Below are 24,076 nucleotides of genomic sequence, written 5' to 3'. Positions count from 1 at the left end.
ACATGGCTCTGTTTTTTTTTTTAACTATAAATATTATTGTTGTAAATAGATTTTATAAAATTAAATTCATAAATTGATATTATTTTATATGATATATTAAATTTATTTTACAATTTACAATCTAATGCACTATATCAAATTATATCAGTTTATATATTTACTTTTATGAGATTTATTTGTGACAAAAACATATATTTTTTAAATGTATAGAAAGTTACAAAAATTTAACTCAAAAGTCTAGTAATCGTGTCTTGTTCCACGTACATCAAACACATTAATTTGCAAGTAGCAAATTTCCTTGGCCTAAATAATCATTCAGCTTCTTCTTGATTTTTTTTTTTTAAAAAAAAAAAGACCTTAATTGAAAAATGTAAATAACGGCCGATTTAATACGTTTTTCTTTTAAAAAAAGTCTCATATATAAGAAAATAAAATTAATAAATGGGCATCCACGTCCGTACGTAACCCACCGTGTACGAATCGCTGAATGGTTAATGTGGGTGGAAATCTAGATCGAATGGATGCCTGACGTGATTTTCTCATCCATTCATCCATCGGTTCCAACATGCATTTTCAAACTTGGTAGACATTTTTGTTTGTTTATACGCGCGAGAGAGACTGAGAGAGAGAGAGAGACCATTTATTGTTCGCGTGAAGTAGTCTCTTATCTTTATTTTGAAGCATTATTTCCTTGTCATCTAGAAGAGTGTGTACCCCTTGTGTGAACCCACTTGCTAGGAAGGAATTAATAGAATCATTCTTTGCTTAATTGACTAAATTCCCACCCAAAATATATATTAAGTCAATAATCAACCGCGCTGGCCTGTGGCTACTGCATGGAACAACGTGTTGATTTTTTAATACTCTTTAACCTATTAAAATTTAATACTCTTTTTTTATAATTTGGAATTACCCAACGTACGTACTGCTGATTGGGTTTGCATTTGATTAATTTTATATAACTTCAAGTTTTTAGGTTTAATAATTTATATATATATTTTGCATGCTATCAGAATTTTTGTTATGGCTAATTAACGCCAAAACGTGGAGACTTTTGCATGGACGTGTACGTAGGTTCTCAGTAGAATTAAGCTAATTCTGTTCGATCGCAATAATATCATTATATATAATACAGTAATTCCAATATTACTCAAAGTCTCCCAACACGTTTTGAAAAGTATCTCAAGCCTGACTGAACCTTTATTTATTTCATACCCCTGGCTGTTAAAGTCATGCATTCATTCCTGATCATGATTAATTCCATATGAGCGTATATTATAAATACACAACTCCTCCTTCCATCCAGGACACACAGCTCTGAGCCTTTCTGCAATTTCATCTTGCACAAGATTAAGAAATTAAGGAAAACAAAACCTTGCTAGCTAGCTAGATCCTTTTAATACATACAAAACAAGGTACGTACCAATCATTCACAATGAAGGGAGAGGGGAAACGAAACACCAAATGCTTAGCATACATTGCTGCTTTCGTAGTGTTTCAGACCATAATCATCTTGGCCTTCGCCCTAACTGTGATGCGCGTAAAGAGTCCCAAAGTCAGGTTCGGTGATGTGGTGGTCGAAAGCTTCACGCCCAGCAGCACCAACTCATCTTCTTTCGACATGAGATTGGTTGCGCAGGTGACCATCAAGAACACAAACTTCGGACACTTCAAGTACGATAGCAGCAACGCCACCATCTTATACGGGGACACGCCGGTGGGGTCGGCTGTCATTCCCAAGGGGCGTGCCAAGGCAAGAAAGACTCAGAGATTCAACGTCACCGTCAGCGTTACCTCAGCCAGCCTCTCGGGGAATGCAAACCTTACCAATGACATTGGGTATGGAACTCTGAGGCTGAGCAGTCAGGCCAAGCTGAGCGGAAAGGTGCACCTGATGAAGGTGATCAAGAAGAAGAAGTCTGGTCAAATGAGCTGCACCATGGCAGTCGATTTGGCAAAGCGTGCAATCCAGGATTTGAAGTGCAAGTGAAACAGTACTATGTATGCGTAAATTACCGCCTTCGGGGTGGATGTTTGTCGATCGATCCATCGTCAATTTTTGACTATTTGGTTTTGTGTATTTCTTGTTTGTTCTTTTAATTCTTTAATTTGTAGGAGCCGACGTTGTACGTATTCAGTCATTTCTAGATCGATCTATCTTCGTGTTGTACGCCTTAGATTTTGGATTTGTGTTATATATATAAACAGACCACTTGCTTTAATATGCCTCTGCTTGATTTTAGAGTACTTGACAGTACTAGATCTATCTTTGAGAGCCTCAATAATTCGGAAATCTGGGCACTTTGCAATATCGATATGAATAGGGGAGGTTTGGATTCAGAGATGAATTGAGATGGATTGAGATGGTTTGTGAATAGTAGAATAAAAATTAGATTATTTATTATATTTAGTGTGAAAATTTGAAAAAATTATTTTAAAATTTGAAAAGTTAAATTATTTATTATATTTTACGTAGAAATCTAAAAAAATTACTTTTCAAACGTTTAATTGGAAGGCATGCATGCATATGGACCTATATATGCGCATGGCTTGCGTTTAGGTCCATCAACCTGAAATTTCATTTTTGTAACCAGCAGTACTGTTTGAGGTTTGAAAACGCTAATTTCCTAATCAGCCACCCACCACCGGCTGGTACCAGTACTGCCATATATATATATATATATATATATATATATATATATATATATATATATATATATATATATACACATATATATATGTATTATCAAGTCTTGCGCCTTATAATTAGTTCAAATTTGAAGTCGACACCCGCGCTTGTCAAAGTTCAAACGACTCAAACCCCGTACCCACCTTTAATTAAGAATATGTATGTATGGAAGACTTTTCAACAAAACTAGTCGTTATCAATCTAGAGGATCGAAAATGCTACTCTACCGAGAATACCCACTGAGAGCATTTTTTTAATTTAATAATTAAGTAAGTATTTTTTAATAATTTTGTGAAATTTTAATTTTTTTTTTTTGCAAAAAACGTTTCAGTGATTCTCAGTGGAGGTCGCAGTCCCCTGATCTAAAACATTGAGCAATCCTTGATTCACAATTAAAAATATCTCTATACTAGATAGATTTAACCTATTATATGTGAAGTTTCCATTTTCTAAAAGAAAAATGATATTTATAATTGTAAAGTGTGCAAGCGCAACGTAATTTTTTTTAAAAAAATGAGTAAATACGAGATCCAATGAAAAAAACTGATTTTTTTTAATATTAGTGGACTTTACTTTTTTTCAAAAGAATTGTGCGACGCTAGCGCATTTCATGACTGTATCTAACACCAATCTTTTTAAAAAGAGTTATGTTATATATTTACAAGAAGTATGATGAATTATGCACCACTTATTGTGAAGCTCATCGTATTCATAGAAATAGTAGTTAAAATACTAATATTTTTTTATATAAATTAATGTGACAGACTTTCACATCATCAATTATGTGTTTGATATGTTAATAAATATGTTTGCAAATAAATTTATCCTTTGTCATGAAATATCTTTGTGAAACTAGAGCTTCAAATTGGGATACAACGCCGTTATATTTATGTTATATTTCCAATGCATGTGCTCTGTTTTTCTTTTTCGGCCTTTTACTTTCAAGTGCATATTTCACATTTTCTAATTCGATTCAGTCTTTCGGAGACTAGGATTCATGAAACGTTGTTTAATTGCATGGGCCCTTTATTAATTTGTATTCCACATGACTTTTAGTAATGTTGAGGCATATATTAAAGCTACTGAGCGTACTGAGGATGCATGAATATGAATAATATATACGAAGTTTGTGGAGACAATTTTGGTTTTGCATAATTTGCCTGTAGTGCTGTAAAACTATTGGTCAGGACTGGAAAAATAGAATGGATTGAATGGTTCAGTCTGGACCGAATCAGACCGATAGTCTTATATATTGGTCGGTCTAGGTCACAACATGTATAAAAACTCTTTAATCAGTCCAGTACTCTCGGGGTGTATTTTTTTAGACTGAACCAGATTGAGACCGAATGAATGTATATATTTAAATTATTATTTTTTATATATAATATATTAGAAGTTGTATAAGGTAATTATGTAATTTTCATCCAAGAGATCATCATTGACCACATAAAATATTAAATAATATATGCTATCAATTAACTAATATATATCATATGATTAATCATGTTGTTATATATAGATACATACTCTACTATCTACACCTAATTAAAGTAATTATGTAATTTTTTTTAAGATACCTAAGTTGCAAGTAAGCATGAAGAATATAATATATATTTATATACAATAAAATTATTTAATATTTATTAACCATATATAAAATGTTAATATGCTATCAATTAACTAATATATCACATCATGAATAATGTTATTATATGTAGATACATACTCTACTATCTATACATAATTAAAATAATTAGGTAATTTTTTAAGAATAAAAAGTTAGACTAAATTATGAATACTAAGTTAGTAACTATTAACATCACAAATTGATAAATATAAATATAATTAATTATTTTTTTAATGAGTTAGTTACATAATCTACATCAAAGCTCACTTAATTTTAATTTTATTGATTTTATTAATTTTTTGTATTAATTTTTTTTTATCTGAATTAGATCCATTAAACCAATAGCTAACGGTCTCGTATGATCTATAAGAATAATCTATCCGGTCCGACAAAAGTGATAGAGTAGAATTTTTGATCCGTGACTCTCCGAACCGGACGAATTACACATTAGCGATTTGCTTGGGCCCGAGTTTGGGCAAATGGTAAAGGACCAAGGATATCTACCTAAAAGAAAAGCATATTTTAAGGAGTAATTATTAAGTGTTCTCCAGTACGGGCACTTATGATGTATTAATTTTTTTTTTTTTTTTTAAAGAAAAGTTAGGGTCACCTGTACACTAGTGACCCCTCCCCAATTTTATTAATAACCCTCACTTGTGGCGGAGGAAAACCGTGATTACAAAGACAAGCATCTGAGGTACAAACGATAAACCCAACATGCAGGAAAAAAAACCAAGCCGGAAAAAAACTAACAAAAACAATAAAATAAACGACAAACAACAAAAACTCGAAACTAACTAAAACGCAAAGACGGTAAACCTGAGTAATCCATACGGATAAGACCACGCAATGCACGAGGAGTTTCCGTTAAATGCGAAAATGCGAAGTCTTTTCCAGAAGCTCCATGTTTGGCTAACCAATCAGCGACTTTATTTCCCTCTCTAAAAACATGGTTTATCGAGTAGGTCATGGAGTCCATAATGTCGATAATTTCCTCCCAGAAATCCTCCAGATACCACACCCCACATCTCTTGCTCTTCCGCCAGGATATAACATTCATAGAATCAAGCTCGATATGCACAAAATTAAGAGATAAAGATTTACAAACCTGGAACCCATGAAGAAGAGCTAGAAGTTCTGCCCGATTATTAGAACCTATGCCAATGAATGAGGAAAAAGCATGAATAAGTTTTCCATGATTATTTCTAATGATCCCACCTATCTCTGAGGCACCAGGGTTACCCAAACTGCTGCCATCTGTGTTAATCTTGACCCATCCGCCGAAGGACGATTCCAGGTGATAGTTTTGCAACGCCGAATTGGGATAAGAACAGCCTGGACATTCAAACTTTTCAATACTTGCAAATCAAATCTGGAAATGTGAGAACTAGCATGCATATCACGGCATATAAGACTAATCCACCGATGAACAGAATGAATAATTTCTGAGACAGGTTCAAAGCGACCCTCCATACACGCCAAACAACGCCTCCGCCATAGTCTCCAAGTTATAATCACCGGAAGAATTCCCAGAATAATGCCAACTTGAGACGAATTATTAGCTCGACAAAACCACCTCTTCACTGTATCTTTCCAATTTTGACCTATCGGGATCCCAAGATAAGCCCTAAAATAATGCCAAGTATAATTAGCAATATCACATGCAAAAAGAACATGATTTTGGTCCTTAAAGTGACCATTAGCACAACAATCACAATGAGAGGTAATAGGGATGCCAATACGACGAAGATGATGATCGACACTAAGGGCCATATACCAAGCTTTCCACATGAGAGACAACATTTTAAGAGGGAGACTCTTATGCCAAATCTAGGAATGACCCTCAATAATAACACTTCTAATGCGGATACAATCCCAAGCCGACTTAGTAGAAAACAAACCATTATCATTTTTAGTCCAAATCAGAACATCCATACCAGGCTTTGCTTTGCAAAGATCCTCTAAAATTTTATCAATTTGATCCGGCCCCACTAACTGACGAATAAAATCGACATCCCAAACATTATTTAATTGACAATCCTTCACGAGAAGATTGGGATGCCCCACAAAATTCATATCATTGCTTAAAGGACCTCTGTCTCTCCATTTATCATACTAGAAAAAAATCTGACCATCCTTAAGACACCATTTAGAGTTATCCAAGATCAAAGGAAGAGATTTAGCAATTATTTTCCAAAACCTAGTACCCTTAGTAGGATCAACCAGGGCCCAAGGTTTTAAACTCACATATTTACTCTTAAAAAAATTAGCCCATAAAGAATTACCTTGAATAAGATTCCAAGCAAATCTGGCATGAAGGGCTTTCTACATATCATCGATGTTTCTAAGCGCCAAACCTCCTTCCTCCACGGGACGGCAGATAGAATTCCAGGTCACCCATTTTTTCTTACCTTTGCCATTATGCTCCCCCCAAAAGAAAGTACTCATCATACGGTGAATGTTATTAATAGAAGCTTGAGGGACTTGAAGGACAGCAAAAAGATGAAGAGCCATACTAGAAATAACGTGACGAAGTAAGGTAAGACGGCCACCCGTCGACAGAAATCTCATATTCCACCCCGAAATTTTCCTTTGGATGTTCGCCAGCATATCTTCCAGATGAACCTGTTTGAGACGACCCAAAATAATAGGCACTCCAAGATATTTGAAAGGAAAAGATCCTTATGAAAATCCAGTCTTCCATAATAATAAGCTTTTGCGAACAACAGAGATTTTTTGGGAGCAGAAAATGGCAGATTTAGAGTGATTGATACACTGGCCCGACCAGCTCTCATATTTATGGAGCACAGATTAGATCTCCCTAATAGCTTGAGAGCTACCATTAGAAAAAATAACTACATCATCAGCATACATAAGATGAGAGATTCTGGGCGTACCTCGGGCCTGGGAGAATTGACCAAATTTTTTAGCCTCCACACTTTGCTTGATCAATCTAGAGAGAATCTCGTGAAGTATAATAAAGAGATAAGGAGAAAGAGGGTTACCCTGACGTAAACCTCGGCCAGCTTTGAAAAATCCTTTAATTGTGCCATTCATCATAATAGAGTACCAAGGAGTCGAGATGCAAGTTCTGATAAGATCACAAAAATTAGAAGAAAACCCAAAACAACGAAGAACCTCCAGAAGAAACAACCAATCCACGCAATCATAAGCTTTAGCCATATCTAATTTAATCATGTTATTACCACCATGGGCCTTTTTATTAATGGAGTGAATCATTTCCTGAGTAATGGTAATATTTTCAAAGAGACTTCTCCCTGGAATGAAAGCTCCTTGTTCCCACGAAATCATTCTAGAGAGGAAACCTGTCAGCCGATTAACAATGATTTTGGAGCATATTTTATAGAACACCGAGCAAAGGCTGATTGGCCTAAATTTATCAAACCCAGAGGGAGTATCAACCTTTGGAATTAAGACCAGAAAAGATGCAGTGAAAAATCTTGGAAGATATTTTGAATTAAAAAATTCAGAAATGGCTTCCAAGACATCTTTTTTCACAATATCCCAATAACTTTTGAAAAAGCCCGAGCTAAAACCATCAGGTCCCGGAGAACTGTTAGAAGGAATAGAAGAAAGAGCAGAAGACACTTCCTTCATAGAAGACATCCCACACAACATCAAATTGTCAGAATCAGAAATAATAGGAGAAATAAGAGTAGATAAATCAGGTAACAAGCTAATCTGGGATCCCTGCGAAAAAGAAGAAAAATAATCCACAGCACCCTGATGAATACTCTCCGGCGAGTTAAAGACCATACCATTCGATGATCTCATGTACATCACTTTTTTACCCCGTTTATTAGCAAGTCAAGCATGAAAAAATTTAGTATTCCGGTCTCCTTCCATATGCCATTTTAACTTGGCCATTTGAGCCAATCTAGTATCTTCACGACGGAGCCAATTATCCAATTCCGCTGAGGCAGCAATAAGATCCCGCTCCGTAGAATCATCCCAATTTTGCTGAAGTTTTTTTTCCAACTCCTCAATTTGCTTCTCAAGGGATATAATATGCATTTTAGTATGATCGAAATTCTGTTTATTCCATTCACGCAAGGTGACCTTAGTAATCTTCAATTTAAAAAGCCAATTTAGAGAGCCCATGGCCATCAAAAGTAGCAGACCAAGCCTGCTTGACGCACGACAAGAATTGAGGATGATCCACCCACATTTGTTGAAAGCGAAAAGGCGAAGGGCCATAAGAAGAAGGATCCAACTTGAACTCAATAACCATGGGGGCGTGATCAGAAGTTGTTCTAGGCAAGTAAGAGCAAACTGTATTCGGGAAATACGAAAGCAAGGAAAAATCCATAAGAACACGATCCAGCTTAGCCCAAGACCTAGCAAGACCCGACTGCCCATTACACCAAGAAAAAATACTGCCTTTAGAATTCATCTCAACCAATCCACCTTGGTGAATCCAATCATTGAAGTTCGCCATCGCCGCATTAGATCTAGGAGATCCACCCCTTCTCTCTGAATTATTCTTAATAATATTAAAGTCCCCAGTAAACAGGCAAGGAGCCGGTCCCATAACTTGGGAGCTAAGGTCCTCCCACATAATTTTTCTCTTGTACATACTACACTTAGCATAGACGATAGTTAATAAAAACTGAAAGGACCCAATGTTGACCCGAAGTGAAACAAACTGCAAGTTGGATCTCACCACTTGAATATCAAGAGAATTAGCCCAAAAGATCCAGATTTTACCACCAACATCCACATTAGAAGAAAAGGAATCAAAATGAAGATAATGCTGCAGCCTTATGGCTTTGTCCACATTTTGAAACGTTTCAAGAACCGCAACCAGTTGAGGTTTGAACTTGGAAACTAAATTCTTTAATCTGCAACGAGAGGTACCAATGCCACAGACGTTCCAAACAATTATAGAATTATTCATAAAGATAAAGTAGAGGGGCGGGTGATGACCCGAGTGGAGCTTCTAACTTTCTCAATTTTTTTTTCTTATATTTTTTCTTTACCTGTTTATCTTCAGACTCCGAATGGTACTCCTTATAAAGAGGTAACACATCTGGAGGGATATCGGGGTCCGGCTCAGAGACAATATCTTCAGGATAATTGTCAATATTTTCCTTGCAACTTTCAGTAGGTAAATTCAGTTCATTATCCTTAATCGTAATGAAGGCAGGTTCCTCTAGTATCAGAGTAGGAAGCGATTCCACATTAAAGGAGAAAATATCATTTTGGTTCAGAAGGTTACCTGCATCCTCCGAAGGCACTATCACTTCTCTAATACGATGAGCATTGAATTCCATATTCTTCCCCAGATCAGAGTGAGTTTCCAAGCTGTTCCCAGGCTGTTCCAGACTGACATCTTTAACGGACTCAGTCTCAGGAGAACTAGGAACTAGAATCTCACCGTCCAGTTTATTATCAGTACTTGGTCCACCAGAAACATATTCCCCTGTCATCGTTCCTGATCGTGAACCCCATGTTGAGTTTTAACTTCATCCTCACACGGCGCCACAGGTTCAGCAGCCTCTGTTTCGGGAGGGAAAAACAGAGGATTATTTATTTCACCATCCTCTTTCTGAGATGAAGTGTTTCCACCCGATTCATCCTTTTCTTTGTTCCGTCCCCGGTTTCGTTCCTCCTGCTTGGGTTTACTTGCTCGACAGGTCTTAGAGTTATGTCCCTGCACTCTGCACTTACCACAATACGCCGGCAACGTTTCAAAAATAATCTCTTGTTTTCTGCTCGTATCCAGACCAGGAGTGCCAATCCAGAAGTACGAGATCGGCTCCTTAGCAGCATCCATCTCCAAGCAAAGCCGAGCTCCATCAGTTCGGGTCGCACAACGCGTGGAATTATCCCTGCGTATGAATCGACCAAGCAGAGCGGTGAAGATCTGAAGGAACGATTCTTGATAAAAGTTGGGGGGTAATCCGGGAAGGAGGATCAACACCGGAACATTAGAAGGTTCATGTTCCTCATTAAAATTAGGAGACCAGTGGAACGCACGGTAAGCCACTCCATTCACTTCACATGATTCACGGGACATGGCCTTCACAAAGTCTGCTTCCGTAGCCAATCTGATGAAGACGTTTCGGGGCAATTTCATAGAGGAAACCTCCGGGATAGAAGACAGACCCCATCGACTGGCAATGAATGCATGAATCGCATCCAGAGAGGGACGTTGGCGGAGGAACTTGATCACAATCGAGAAGCGGAAAGGTTCCGCAGATCTGTTGATTTCTTCCTTTGAGAATTGAAAAAATATTTCTCCGTCCATTACTTTTGGAACACGATGGGCAACTGAGATTTCAGGGAGTGGTTGCGGCGCCGCAACAGCCATTTCGGCGAAGGATGGACGGCCAGAAGAATGGCCATCCACGGCTGCCATGCAGCCACAACAAACAAGGAGACGGAACCCTAGCAGAGCACGTAAAGGGCAATAGCGTCAATCAACAAAACTCCTGATTACACCAACTTATGATGTATTAATTAAAATTTATATTTATATAAAAAACTTTAGTTGCGCAATATTGTGACAGAATGTGAATACCGTGCCATCCGTAGTGTTAGTGTAAAAATAATATATTGGTATGTTTTTATGACAAAAATTAGTCTAATTGGATTGTAAATATGTTGAGTAAATTATTCATAATTTTTTATTCTCATATCGGATTGAGATGATAATGATGTCTTTGAAAATCTAACTCAATTATTTACAAATTTATGTTTCACAAGAATGTTTAGATGCCAACATTTAGGGGTCAAAAACTGGACAAAATGTTCACTCGACTGTTTGGTTGAGTGAAAATTCTAAAAATCAATTTTTTATTAGGGTTTGGATTCTTTAAGTGGTTTTCTCAAACCCTAAATATATATATAGAACAATATCATGCACAACTTCAGGGGTGTGGAGAGAGGCCAGAGATGTCATATTTATTGTACTTTTTAGAGAAAATCTTAAGGAGATTCATTGCGTATTAAAAACAGATTTTCTATTGAATAAACAGACCTCTATCATATTGTGCCCGTGTTCGAGTACTACTGACTCCATTGGTAAGGACGTGTTTGTTGGCTGCAAGGATTTCTGGAGCTTCCTAGGTATTGAGTTCGAGTTAGTGCTCGTGGCGAAACTATAGAAAGGCTGGTAGTCTGGAGCTGCCAAAGTGCATATCAGATTAAGTGGGATACTCATGGTGTTACAAGCTAGATTTAGTTATTTTAATGATCTTGTAAATGTTTCTAAATTAGTAGTTACGAAGTACTTAATTTCTATAGTAGATTTTAGGTAGCGACTTACACATTGAGAAATTTTAGATTTTGAAAACATTTTTCAAATAAGTAATTTCCATTTCGTTATCAAAATTGATGTGTTGATTATTTAATATGATCGATTGGTTGATTATAAATTTAAATAGTTCAATAAATTTAGAAAAACACCTATTCACCCCTAGTCTAGGTATATTTAGGATCTGAACACTTGATTTTTCACGTAGTACTATATTCCGAGAATACTTAATAATTGTCTCATTTTAATTAATTTTTCTACGTTATGTCTCTTATAAAGATTTTCATTGAACCACTCAACTTCTATTGTATTCTTATTCTTAATCAATGCAAACAATGATTAAGAAAATAGAATGGGTGTGGTCAAAATGCACACCCCATCACGCTACTGACGGAGCGCGCGGTTGCATTAATCCAAACTCGTTAATCTTGCAAGTGCCTAAGCGTACGATTCTGTTTTTTTCTCATGAGTAAATTAAGCCTCAGTGAATAGATCGAGATTAACGTGCATCCGATTAATTCCAACATTAAAATAATGATAGATTTTATTTTTATAGATGCTCCAAATTACCTTTAATTATATATGCTCAAAACTTCAAGCCCTAAAACTAATTATTAAAACTAATTTATGGCAATTTGCTTGTGGAGTCCAGGATTGTCTCTGTTTGCTCTCATAGCATATATATAAATAAATAAATATATATATTTATATAAAGATAGCCAAATTGTGACAAATTCTAAATGAATATAGGAAATAGTAATCAAAGATCGAAACCTCTTTTTTCTTTACATTCCTTTCATGTGATGAAGAATCTGATGAATTCACATATGAGTTTAAAAGATTTCAAGCTAAAACATTTATAAATTAATTACCGGCCGATATTTTGACAGAAGAAAGTCAATATATATATACAAACAGAGAATCCAAAACAAAAGCTGGAAATTTTTTAAAAAATAAAATAATAAAGCTGATTAAATTTGAAACTGAATTTTGAACGAGGTTTGTCAAAAGAGGGACCCATGAATTAGTTTCGCTATCGTTGGCATTATATGTGAAAGCAGTGAAATTAATGAACTAACCTCTTAATTAGTCAATAACCCTGCATATATTATAGATACGGCCGATCAAGCGCGAGTAGTGAGTAGTCTCCGGCCATTTAAAATCACACGCTTTTGCGTGCAGGAACAAAATGCATGCCCTACTACGTACATGCATGCTCCAATTGATCAAAGATTAACTCGTTTCTTGGTAATTGCTACGTACGTACGCGTAGACCAAGATGTATGAAGCTGGCATGGGTGTGGGCGCTGAAGCTCTGATCAGAAGAAGTTTCTTTCTTAGTCCTATTTTCAATTATTTTTTGTGTAATTTTCAAGGCGCCTATATTGACAATAACCAAATGGCTACGGGGTTTTTCGTACGTTTTCATTAGGTCCAATAACATGAACACAATATTCCACAATATTAATCATGCATGTTCATATTCCACGAAGAATAAAGAAATTTATGTCTAGTACTACTCCTTGGTTCCATATATATTGAAAGCAACCAACTCCATTAATAGCATAAAAATATCACTTTAGCCAATCCAGCTAAAAGGAATATATATCTTGGCAAGGTTTCAAACCCAGTACATATACAGCCATGTTGGAGTCCGAGAAATTCAAGAGCAGGCAGAATAGGAAATGCTTTGCGTATATCATAGCTGGGGTTGTTTTCCAGACCATAATCATTCTGGTTTTTGCATTGACAGTGATGCGCATCAAAACTCCAAGTGCTAGGCTGAGATCCGTGACGGTGGATAATCTCAACTATAGTGCATCGGGCTCCCCCTTCTTCAGCATGACTTTGAATGCCGAAATCGCAGTGAAGAACAAGAATTTCGGGCACTTCAAGTTTGATCATAGCACTGCTAACGTAAGTTATAATGGGAATGCTGTTGTGGGTTATGGAGATATTATCAAGGGACGTGCCAAAGCTAGGAAAACGAAGAAGATGACTGTTACGATTGATGTTACCTCAATTAATACTGGGGTCTCAGTCGATACTGCTAAGCTGAGTAATGAGCTGAATTCTGGGAATGTGACGCTGACAAGCCTTGCGAGGTTGAGAGGGAAGGTGACGCTGATGAAGGTGATGAAGAAGAAGAAGACTGCAGAGATGAACTGCACAATGACTGTTGACTTGAAAAGCAAGGCTGTTCATATTTTAGATTGCGAATAACTTGTTTACCGGTTGATTTTGTTTAGCAAAACTGTTCCTCCAAATCTGTTTGGACTTTGGAGAAAGGGTTCGATCTGCTCAACAAAATTTGATCATATTATTGGTATTATCATATAGTATTTCTATTTTGTTTCTTCTTTGCTTTCTTTCTCTTAATTCCCTCTTTTATAGACGGCCCTTCAGTTGGATCAAAATCCTTCTCTTGCATTGTTTTGGAGGAAAAAAACATGGCAGAAAAAAGCTTTAATTCCGTTAGAAATATGTAGGAGCATATATATATGCTCGTGGTCGAAGATACTTGTCTGTTGGGGGAGAGTATGCTAATAATATATGGGACCTTTAGCAGACAAGAAAACCTTTTCCGCCAAGAGCTAAAATCGACGCCATCGCCTATATCTCTTCTATATATGGTTCCTTTTACATGATGCGATTATGTAAATGAACTGATATATATAATATCAGGGGCGGCTCAATGCACACGGTGGCCTAAGGCAAGAATTTAAGATGAGAGTATTTTTAAAAACTTTTAATAGAATAATTCAATCAACTCTCCGATTAAGTATAATACAAATAAACAGACTTTCTGATTCTATAGCATGCGATTTTTTTTTTTTAAATCATAACACTTTTCTTTTTCAAATCATCAATATTATTTAAAGTTGAAATTTTTTAAGTTTCCAAATTTGGTATTCTATTCTTATTTACTGTGTATCTCAAATAACTACGTTTTTATGTTATAAGGGGTTTATTGGACATATTGCTTTAATTTATTTACAACTCATAGCAAAATGTTAAAAGAATATACGAGCTGGTGTGTTCATTAGTACAATACTAACCTTTTTTAATCTCTTTTCTATAAATTTTAATTTTTTAAAAGAATATAAATGGCTTGTGTCAATTTTTTTGAACAAACCAGGGGCTAGTTTCGATTTCAGTTTTTGAATAAACCACATTAGGGGCTTTTTGGTGGGACTTAAGGAGTGGGGGCCTTAGACAAGTGCCTTAGTTGCCTTGGCCTTTGAACCGCCCTTATATATATACATATATATACACACATAGATATGAAGAAATTCATGAACCTAACTCATCTTATAAAACCAGTTCTACAAGAGATGATTGCTTATTTTTTATAAACATACCAAGACCTTTAATTGGAAATGTAAATATAAATATTTAATTTTATAGTTTACTGTGCAAATTGACAAATATGTGCTAGTTGTGGATGAATAATTATCCCTTGTATATTATGTTTTAGGACAATTTTGGTCTATGATCTTACCAATATAGACTAGTAGATGGTAAGATCATAGACCAAAATTAAGGACCTACGAGATGGAAGGGTATTGTTACTCGACCATCTGAAATTTACTATTAAGATAATCCTCTTGACATGTGGTGTCGTGTGATTTTATTAAAAAAATTTTTAAAAAACATATTCAAAACTAAAGGGTGTCCAAAAACACAAAAAGATGAAAACTGAAATCCTAGATTTCCTCTACAACTTTTGTGTTTGTGTTCTTTTACTTCTTTATTTTTTTAATAAACCACATGGTACTACAAGGTCATGCTATGTTAAAAGGGCCATTTGAACGGTAAGTTTCAAATAACCAAGTAGCATTATTTCAAGATGGAATATTATTGTTGAAACAATAATTTTTGTGGCATGGGCTTTTCAGGGATTCGGTATATGATCGATTGATGTTTGCATTTGATTTGGGTTACATATGTCATGATGATCAATGAAATGCCATGATAGTTTGGTTGTGAGATTTTAGCTGGCGAAAAACATCTTATCATTGATTCTACATGATATAGGCTTGGTTTGAATAGCAAAATTCTCCCAACTCATCACATCTTATCTAATCCCATCATATATCAATATCCAAATACTACAAACACAAACATTTTTCAATTTTTAATTTTCAACTTTTTCATCTAATCATTATATAATCATTACAACTTTTTCGCACTTCCAAAAAAAATAGAAAAAATAATTCAACTTTACAAATCTCAAAACAAAAATTATATTAAAAAAATTATATTCTAATAATATTTTTATTCAACTTTTTCTCTCTCATTTTCCAGAATTCCATAAAACATATTATAAATAAATAAATCATTTCAGTACTACTATTCACAGATCATTTCATCTCATCTCACTATCCAAACGAGGCCCTAAGTGTTGTTGGGTTTCCATTGTCATGTTTCTAATTTGGGTTTCTGTTGGTCACGACGAAGATCAGGGTAATTAGCATTAATGTTGGGTGGGCAACTATGGTAGTCGAAGCCGTTGTCCAATCGAACTTTCAGTCCTGAGATCACTACATTACTAGTGTAATGGTGCTCATGGTTTCGTGGATAATGGATACAATGCACGAAATATATTGATTTTATAGTGCCCTTCAATTTGAATAAGTAAAAATAATGTCATTCCTTTATATGGATTCCAAACATTAATTCATATTCATGATCTAAATGTAAATTGTGACGACCAAGATTTTCTAGGCTTTTGTCTAATTTTTTTTTTTAAAAAAAAACATGAGAGTTTCGGCCTTGTAGGAAATTAGGGTTTTGAAGCCCAATGCAATTAGGGTTCACACCCAAATTGAGGTTTATGCATGGTGCTTGTCATCTAATGAGGTTAAGAATAGGACTTGATGAATTTAGATGGAAACAAGGGAAGGGAGGTGAGAAGGAGCTAGGAATTTTGGCTTACACGCCTATCATAGGAAAAACTTGCACTTTTTGCCATGTGTCACGCATGCAGGAAGATTTTTGCTTGTGGAAGGAAGCCTTTGACACATGTCACCAGGGGGAAAGGAACTTCGAAGAAAATTATTAGGATTATGGAAAAATGGAACTAGGAAAGGCCAAGAGGCCTTGGACAACAACAAGGAGAAGAGAAATGATTGTTTTTTTTTGCCATGTGTCTTCCATGCATGGAGGTAGGTAAAAAGTTACCTTGGAAAGGAGCAAGAACAAGGAGGGAAGAAGGCTACACGCCTAAAGGCTTCTAGAAGAGAAGTTTGTGTAAGAAACCCTTGAGGTAGTCGGCTAGGACAAGATCTTTGTGCCAAAAGAGGACCAATCACATGCTTGTCCAAAAGTATGGTGAAAAGAAGATCTCCTAGGGAAGAGAAAGGGGCTCGACAGCCCATGCACTTACATACACACACTCTTCACATGTCACTTGGCACTCATGCACACTTGTAAGAGATTGAAGAGGATTTGAGTGGACAAAGGACCTTTTAGCCACTAGATACATTGAACCAAGACATGAAATAAAGGGCAAATGAGGAAGGTGCATTCAGTTTTGGAAGAGGGAGGAGCCAAATGGCATCCATGCATGAGCTTGTTTCATGCAAAAGGCTTCTTGAAATGGCTATAAAAGGGAACAAACCGAAAACCCTAGAACTTTTGGCCATTTTGTGCTTCTCTTGTGAATTTCGGTTACTACACATTTCCTCCCAAGTTTTCATCTTTTTCTCACCATCCAAATACTCTTCACTATACCTTCTTCTCATTCAAACATCACTTGGAAGTTAAGCAAAGCTAAGAGATAATTTCAAGAGGAGAAACTAGAAGGTATGAAGTAACATTTCCCTTACTACACACATGCACGCACGGATTGAAGGGAGAGGAAGTTTCGATTTAAGTTAAGTTCATCTAGAACTTATGCTCTCTCTCTCTCACACACACACTTGAGCTAGATGGATTTAGCTTGTATTTTGAAAGGTTACTCCACATGAACCATGCCTATGCTCACACGGTTAGATTATGATTTTTTTCTTGAAGAAAGATAATGTAATCCGACTTGTCTTAAAATTCTAAAAACATGGTGTTTTGAGGGAATATGGTCATGACATCAGTGAGTTGTGGCTAGGGTTTCTATTGGAAGGAAAGTTTCGGATGCAAGAGGGAAGGGTCTGAAAACTTGGAATTTTCTTGGAAAGAAAAGGGTGTAAGAAGCACTATACATGAATACATGGGTTAGGATTTTCTTGAGCAATGTTTCTAACCCGTATTACATGTGATTTTCAGCTTGCTTGCTTTGAACACATATTCAGATTTTTGTAAGTACACCTTTAACTTGTACTTGGATATTTTATGCATATGGCTTGTGAACTTATTGGTTGATTCGATTTTGTATGATTATTTGGGATTGATGTTCTTCCATGTGTTATGAAATTCTTTTGTTATGATTATTTTAAAGCATGATTGAAATGGTTTAAGGAAGATGGGTATGATACGAAAAGGGAGTAAGAATGCCATGCTAGGGTTCAGTTTTTATAATGTTTGGTTATACATGAATGATTGTCACTCAAACGTTTTTAGTACGGGACTAAATTCAAGAAAATATTGTCCATGATCACAAGGAAGAGTTTTGGCCACCCATAAGAAATTCTTTATTAAAGGGTTTTGATCAATACATTAGAAGATTCTAAATTCATGAAAATTGATTGAAATGCAAGTTTACTAAGATAAGAGGTTTCGGCCAACCCTATGGATGAAGCACGATGATTGGTCTTTTAAGATTGATGTGATACAAATGATTTTTGGTTAGGTTAGGGTTTTATGTGTTTCGGCTCTTACATAATGATGATTGGAATGTATGCATTTGATTGATATGAATGCATTTGAGCAAGTATAATGGAACATCTTCGCATATTCTAATATTTTCAAGTCGTAACGCGATATGTATTTCATGAATAAATATTTTATGATTGTTATGATAAAGCATTTCAGCATCTCATGGTTATGATGGAGCATTTGGTATTTCATGTGTTTTATGAAAGTTCTAAGGTCCATTGTCATGTCTTTTAAAAAAAGTAAAGTTTTTATCATGACCCCAATTGCTGAGATGAGAGAATGTCCTAGTGGAACTCATTTGTCCTCTCAGGAGTGTTTAAAATGGAGGGATATCCTTGGATCGATGAAGTACTATCGGCGAATCTCGAATGGTACCTAAAAGAAAATGATACCGGAGTGAGATCGCACCTAAAGCTAGTGGATGCAGCTGCTGTATATGAAAGTCAAGACGTAGTCACCTTGTTCAAAGTGGTCTGGTTGATGCGGTAACTAGCGGGGAACACATGGTGCATAGGGGAGTCGTGAGGTATCCAATATTATGTTATAAGTCAAGAAACGTTACGAGCTCATAAGTATGTTAATGAACAAGTATGAAATGATGAAATAATGTTTATGAAAGTAAAAGTCATGAAATGTTAATTTTTTATACGAAGTCTTTGAAAGGTCAAGTCAATATGTATAAGTTCATGTCTATGCATTCATTGTTAAGTTTGCTGCATATGCTTATAATATCTGTTGTAGGTTATTTGTTTACTTACTGAAATTTTTTGAAATCTCACTGTTGTATTTACCTACTATTATTCCTCATTCGGAATGATAGAAACTATGAAAGGTTTAGTCAACACAAATGACGAAGCACAAGAGGACAATACTTCCTTCAGAAAGGATCGTGCCTAAGATGGTTATAGGCTTGTCTGAGCCTTCCATTTTGGACCATCTCGAGTTGATTGATAAAGCAATTATTGAGATAATTGAAGACATAGAAAATTTTAGAAGGTCCCACAATAGGGACAAGGACTGGGCTTTAAAGAAGCAAGTGATGCCCGAGTCTCACTTGAGATCAAGATAATATTATGGGACCACTTTTGAGAAATGATCGTCTGTTTAAGTTTTTAAATGTTTGGTCCTGTGTTTTGGGAGTTCTTTAGAAAATCATATCAACTATGATGACTCTGTTAATTATCAGTAGGTGCATTGCATCTTATCTGTCATGTACGAGGGGCAGGTCACCCTGGTGTGTCCAGGCGTTTCAGTTTCCGTCAAATCCCAAGCGGAGGCTAGGACGCTACATAAATGAATCACACATTCTTAGATTTATTTGATGATGTTGTAGAAAGAAATCATATGCATCATAATATCATTAACTGTTCGACGATACCAAATTGATATAAGATCAAACTCGAGATGTAATGGACAAAAATATCATTAGTTGGTACACATACTTATATACTTCGGATGGGTGTCGTGATGATCAGAACATTAATATTTATATTTATATATTTTTTTTTATGAAAATAGACTTTATTTCATTCAATGAATCCGAAGTTGTAGTTGTTACTAATCAATACAGGAAAAATCCAGATTACCAGTCAAACTACTCATCTGTTAGAAGCTCCTCCGCCCACAAATTTCTTTGTGGCGGACATTGTCTTAACTTCTATAAACTCTCTCATGACAAACATCAGAGAGAAAAACGCTCTATAAAAACATAACTAAACAATCCCCCTCCTCCAAAGTAGGTGATAGACTATCACCCTTCATCCTCCAAATGAGAAGAGGTAACTATCACCCTCCATCCTCCAAAGGAGGCAAGTCACTCTTATGCTATGGACGCCAAGTCTAATAGCCTATTCCCTTTTATTTTTAACTAACAACAAAAGACAACATAAAATACATAAGAAAAAACTAAAAAAAAAAAATGATCTTCAAACAAAAACACTGGGCAAAGGGTTGTAGTCGCACGTGAAGGACATGCGCTAGGAGTTAGCCCGACTGTCGATCTTGAAAACCCTGCGTCGCTGGCCCCAGAAACACAGCCTGTGGCGTCGGCAGAAAGCTTTTCGCAATGGCATGTGGAAGCCACGCGCGCACCTTCAACCCGCGCGTGCATGCTACGAGCCACTCCTTTTGGCTCCACTTTCGGTAGACTGGAAGATCGGCAGCTAAAGAACACCATGGTGGGGTGCGTGTAGTCTTTTGGTCACCAAAAAATCTCAGATTGGTGTTTCTCCCTTATTTGACTTGAAAAAAATACACAAAACAAAAATAAAACACAAGAAAACAACATCTGGGCAGGCAGGGAGGGAGGGAGGAAGGAAGGAGCCGGAGCTCACACCCCCTTAAACTTGTTTTGTTTTTGGGTGAGGTTTTAGATAGAAGGGAGAAGTTCTCTCTCTAGGGCTAGCTGAAAAAAAGTCATGAGGTTATTGTTATGTTACTAGCATAATGGATCAGATAGATAAATTAATACTTATATGAAAATAATTAGTACATATATATTAGTTTTCCCGGCCTGCCTAGGAATGTAATTATCAGAAAGAAAACTCTACTCCCATTTATTTATAATTTCCACCAATTTTTTTTTACCGATTTGCTTTTTATTTTATTTTTATTTGTTTTAGATTAAGAAAATTTTTTTTAACGAATTTGTATTTTTTTTAAATTTGTAAAAAAGTTTAAAAAAAATTAATAGAAATTAGAATGAAGAGTCTCGATGATATCCCTCGAGGTGGGTGTACACCCAAACAGAAATATTGCTTTGTGCACGGACGCGTATTCAGTCAATTTGTTTACTGGGTAGCATAAGTACTACTCTATATTTAATTATTCCTACAAACAATATTCATATGTATGTCCTGTCATATATCTGTCAAGATGTTGCCTTAAACCGGAATAAATTCTCTTCAACAAATAGGTACAATCGAAGTTTCTTTAGGTAATTCATGTTTTTTTTTTCCTAATCAAGCATATTATATAAGAAAGAAAGATACAAAGTTTAAGGAGGATCCCTTCCACTATCAATATACAAAAAAAATCTAGGAATTTTATCTAAGGGTAGGCATCCAAAAAATGATTGGTAGCTGCCCATTGTGCAGCTGAGTGCACACATTGATTTTGAGATCGATGTATTTTAGCAAATTTCCAATCTTGATGAAGATTGGCAATGTGCTGAATGTCCTTAATAATTGTTGAAATTTTCCAGAATGAAGGAGTATCTGGACTTTCAATTGATGTAATCACTATTTGGGAATCTCCTTCTATTATTGCAAGACTATGAGTTGAAGCCATATTAGTTGCAAGCAGCGCTGCTAGTGCTTTTGCAATTAAAGGAATAGTGGTTTGTACCTTTTCCGTTCTGATGTCCAGAATATCACCAGTACGATTTCTTTGAATTGCTGAGACTATTGAAAATTGATCACGTACTGCTGCATCGAAAGAGAAACTTAGATAGTTTGGTGGAGGCATATACCATATATCTTCTTTGCTTTGTTGTTCCATTTTTCCTTTCCACGCTTCTTTATAGTCTTCATAGATATGCTTGATCTGAATATTTGCCTCCTATATTGAAAAGAAGTGTGATTATGAATGATTTCATTTCGCTTCCTCCAAATAAAGTCTATCATTATAACTGCAAATAGTTGGCAGTGGTGTCTTTCCTCTTTTCGAAGTGTCAGCTCTTTTCCCATATAGATAACCATTCGAATCCAGTCTGATATAGATGCTATTAGAAAATTTGCAAGATTTAAAGGCTAACTGCTCTGTTGCCATAGAATTCTGTTGATTGAGCATTCAACAAAGAGGTGCATCAGAGTTTTTTTCTCATGATTACAAAATACACATTCTTCTATTTCTTGGATGGAGATGATTTCACCAAGTCTTGTTCTAGTAGGTAGAATATTCCAAAGTTTTCAAATCAGTAATTTATGACGATCATGGATTTTAAGACTCCACATTGGCTTAAAAAACACTATTGAGAGGTTTTGCTAAATTGGAACTTGATCTAACATTGTTGCTTTATACGCAGATTTAACTGAATATTTCCCACTGTGGTTTAAAGTCCAAACTACTTTGTCCTGCTTATCTGTTCGTATTGGTAGTAGGATTTTTTGTATTTCAGTTATGCTTTCTTGATAAAAAAGAGCTCGCATTTTTGGCACATCCCAAACCCAAGGGTTTATTTGTATGATATCTAAAACTGTAATATTTGGCTAGTGAAGATCCATACCTTGGATTGGCTGTGGTTTGAAATTAATCAGAGAAGAAATCCATGGATCTTGCCAGATATTTACCAATTCTCCATTGTAAATTTGAAAACATCGACCTTTTTTGAGCAAATCTTTTGTTTTAAGAATTCCTTTCCACATAGAGGAATCTGGTGCTTTCTGTGTAGCTTCGCAAAATGTTGTATTCTTCAGATACTTAGCAGTTAGAATTGAGTGCCATAAGCCATTTCCAGGTTTGATTAATTCCCATCCTGTTTTTGCTAGCAAAACTTGATTCATCTTTTCCATCAATCTGATACCAAGGCCACCTTCTTTCTTCGGTTGACAGATAGATTTCTCGGACTTAAGTGTCAAGTTATGAGTTTTGTCTTTCGAGAATCCCCACCAAAAATTTTTGAAAGCCGTATCTAGAGATTTGCATACTGATTTTGGTAGTTGAAAAGTAGTCATATGATATGTTGGTATCATACTTACCACAGATTTTATTAGCATGGTTTTGCCTGCCTGGGCAAGTAGCTTTGACTTCCAGTTTTTCAAATTTTTCCCCACTTTGCTCAACATATCACTGTAATTTTCTTTTTTGCTTTTATTGAAGGAAATATGTAATCCCAGATATTTTATTCTAGCTGATGTTTCTTTGTACGACAGCCACTGAGAAATGGATGTTCTTGTTGCCTGGCTTGTGTTTCTAGTGATAAATATTGAAGATTTACTCAAATTGATTTTCTGTCCTGACCAACTTTGATATTTTGCAAGACACTTTAAGATATTTTGAGCATTTTTTTCCGTGGCCTTTGCAAAAATAATAGTGTCATCTGTAAATAATAAATGTGAGACTGTTGGACTGTTTATGCTAATTCAAATCCCTTCCAGCTTCTGTTGGGCTTCTGCTTCTAATAAGATCCTTGATAGACCTTTTGTGACAAGTATAAAAAGAAAAGGTGATAATGGGTCACCTTGTCTAATACCTCTCTGAGATTTGAAGAAGCCTCTTGGTGAACTATTGATAAGAATAGAGAATGACACTGTTGTTATACACTCATTTATCAGATTTATCAATTTTTTATTGAATCTCAAGTTTTACATCACTATAAAAAGAAAATCTCACTCCACTTGATCAAAAGCTCTTTCCATATCAAGTTTTATTGCCATCAAACCTTTTTTGCCTATTTTCTTTTTGAGATGGTGAAAAAGCTCATGAGTTATGATAGTATTTTCTTTAATATTTATGCCTGGAACAAAGGCTGTTTGGAGTGGATAAATGATTTTTGGGAGTAGGAGTTTAAGAAGATTAGCCATGATTTTGGTAATAATCTTGTAGGTGACATTTGTGAGATTGATATGGCGATATTGGCTTGGACTATTTGGACTAGTCGTCTTTAGTATAAGAGCAATGTTGGTATGGTTAATCTGTTTGAGAAGCTGCCCAATGCTAAAAAAATTCT

The 24,076-nt window shown here is 35.7% G+C and overlaps 3 protein-coding genes across 3 annotated transcripts; 2 read left to right on the top strand and 1 right to left on the bottom strand.

The window, feature by feature from the left end:
* The first annotated feature begins 1,257 nt into the window (after nt 1-1,257).
* LOC109021187 (late embryogenesis abundant protein At1g64065-like) lies at nt 1,258-2,222 on the top strand. The gene has a single exon (XM_019003778.2). The coding sequence runs from the start codon at nt 1,436-1,438 to the stop codon at nt 1,988-1,990; it is 555 nt and encodes a 184-aa protein (XP_018859323.2). The 5' UTR covers nt 1,258-1,435; the 3' UTR covers nt 1,991-2,222.
* Nucleotides 2,223-9,762: 7,540 nt separating this feature from the next.
* Nucleotides 9,763-10,698, bottom strand: LOC108979434. The gene has a single exon (XM_018950107.2). It carries the CDS (start codon nt 10,696-10,698, stop codon nt 9,763-9,765), a length of 936 nt encoding a protein of 311 aa, XP_018805652.2.
* Nucleotides 10,699-13,239: 2,541 nt separating this feature from the next.
* LOC108979438 (late embryogenesis abundant protein At1g64065-like) lies at nt 13,240-13,818 on the top strand. Its single transcript, XM_018950111.2, has one exon. The coding sequence runs from the start codon at nt 13,240-13,242 to the stop codon at nt 13,816-13,818; it is 579 nt and encodes a 192-aa protein (XP_018805656.1).
* The last annotated feature ends 10,258 nt before the right edge of the window (nt 13,819-24,076 follow it).

Source organism: Juglans regia, chromosome 2, assembly GCF_001411555.2.
Source record: "Juglans regia cultivar Chandler chromosome 2, Walnut 2.0, whole genome shotgun sequence".
NCBI lineage: Eukaryota > Viridiplantae > Streptophyta > Magnoliopsida > Fagales > Juglandaceae > Juglans > Juglans regia.
Note: the sequence above shows the minus strand (reverse complement) of the source record. Positions and strands in the feature narration are given on the sequence as shown.

Coding starts and splice junctions, on each gene's coding strand:
- LOC109021187 (XM_019003778.2), top strand. CDS start 1,436: ATGAAGGGAGAGGGGAAACGAAACACCAAATGCTTAGCATACATTGCT.
- LOC108979434 (XM_018950107.2), bottom strand. CDS start 10,698: ATGGCAGCCGTGGATGGCCATTCTTCTGGCCGTCCATCCTTCGCCGAA.
- LOC108979438 (XM_018950111.2), top strand. CDS start 13,240: ATGTTGGAGTCCGAGAAATTCAAGAGCAGGCAGAATAGGAAATGCTTT.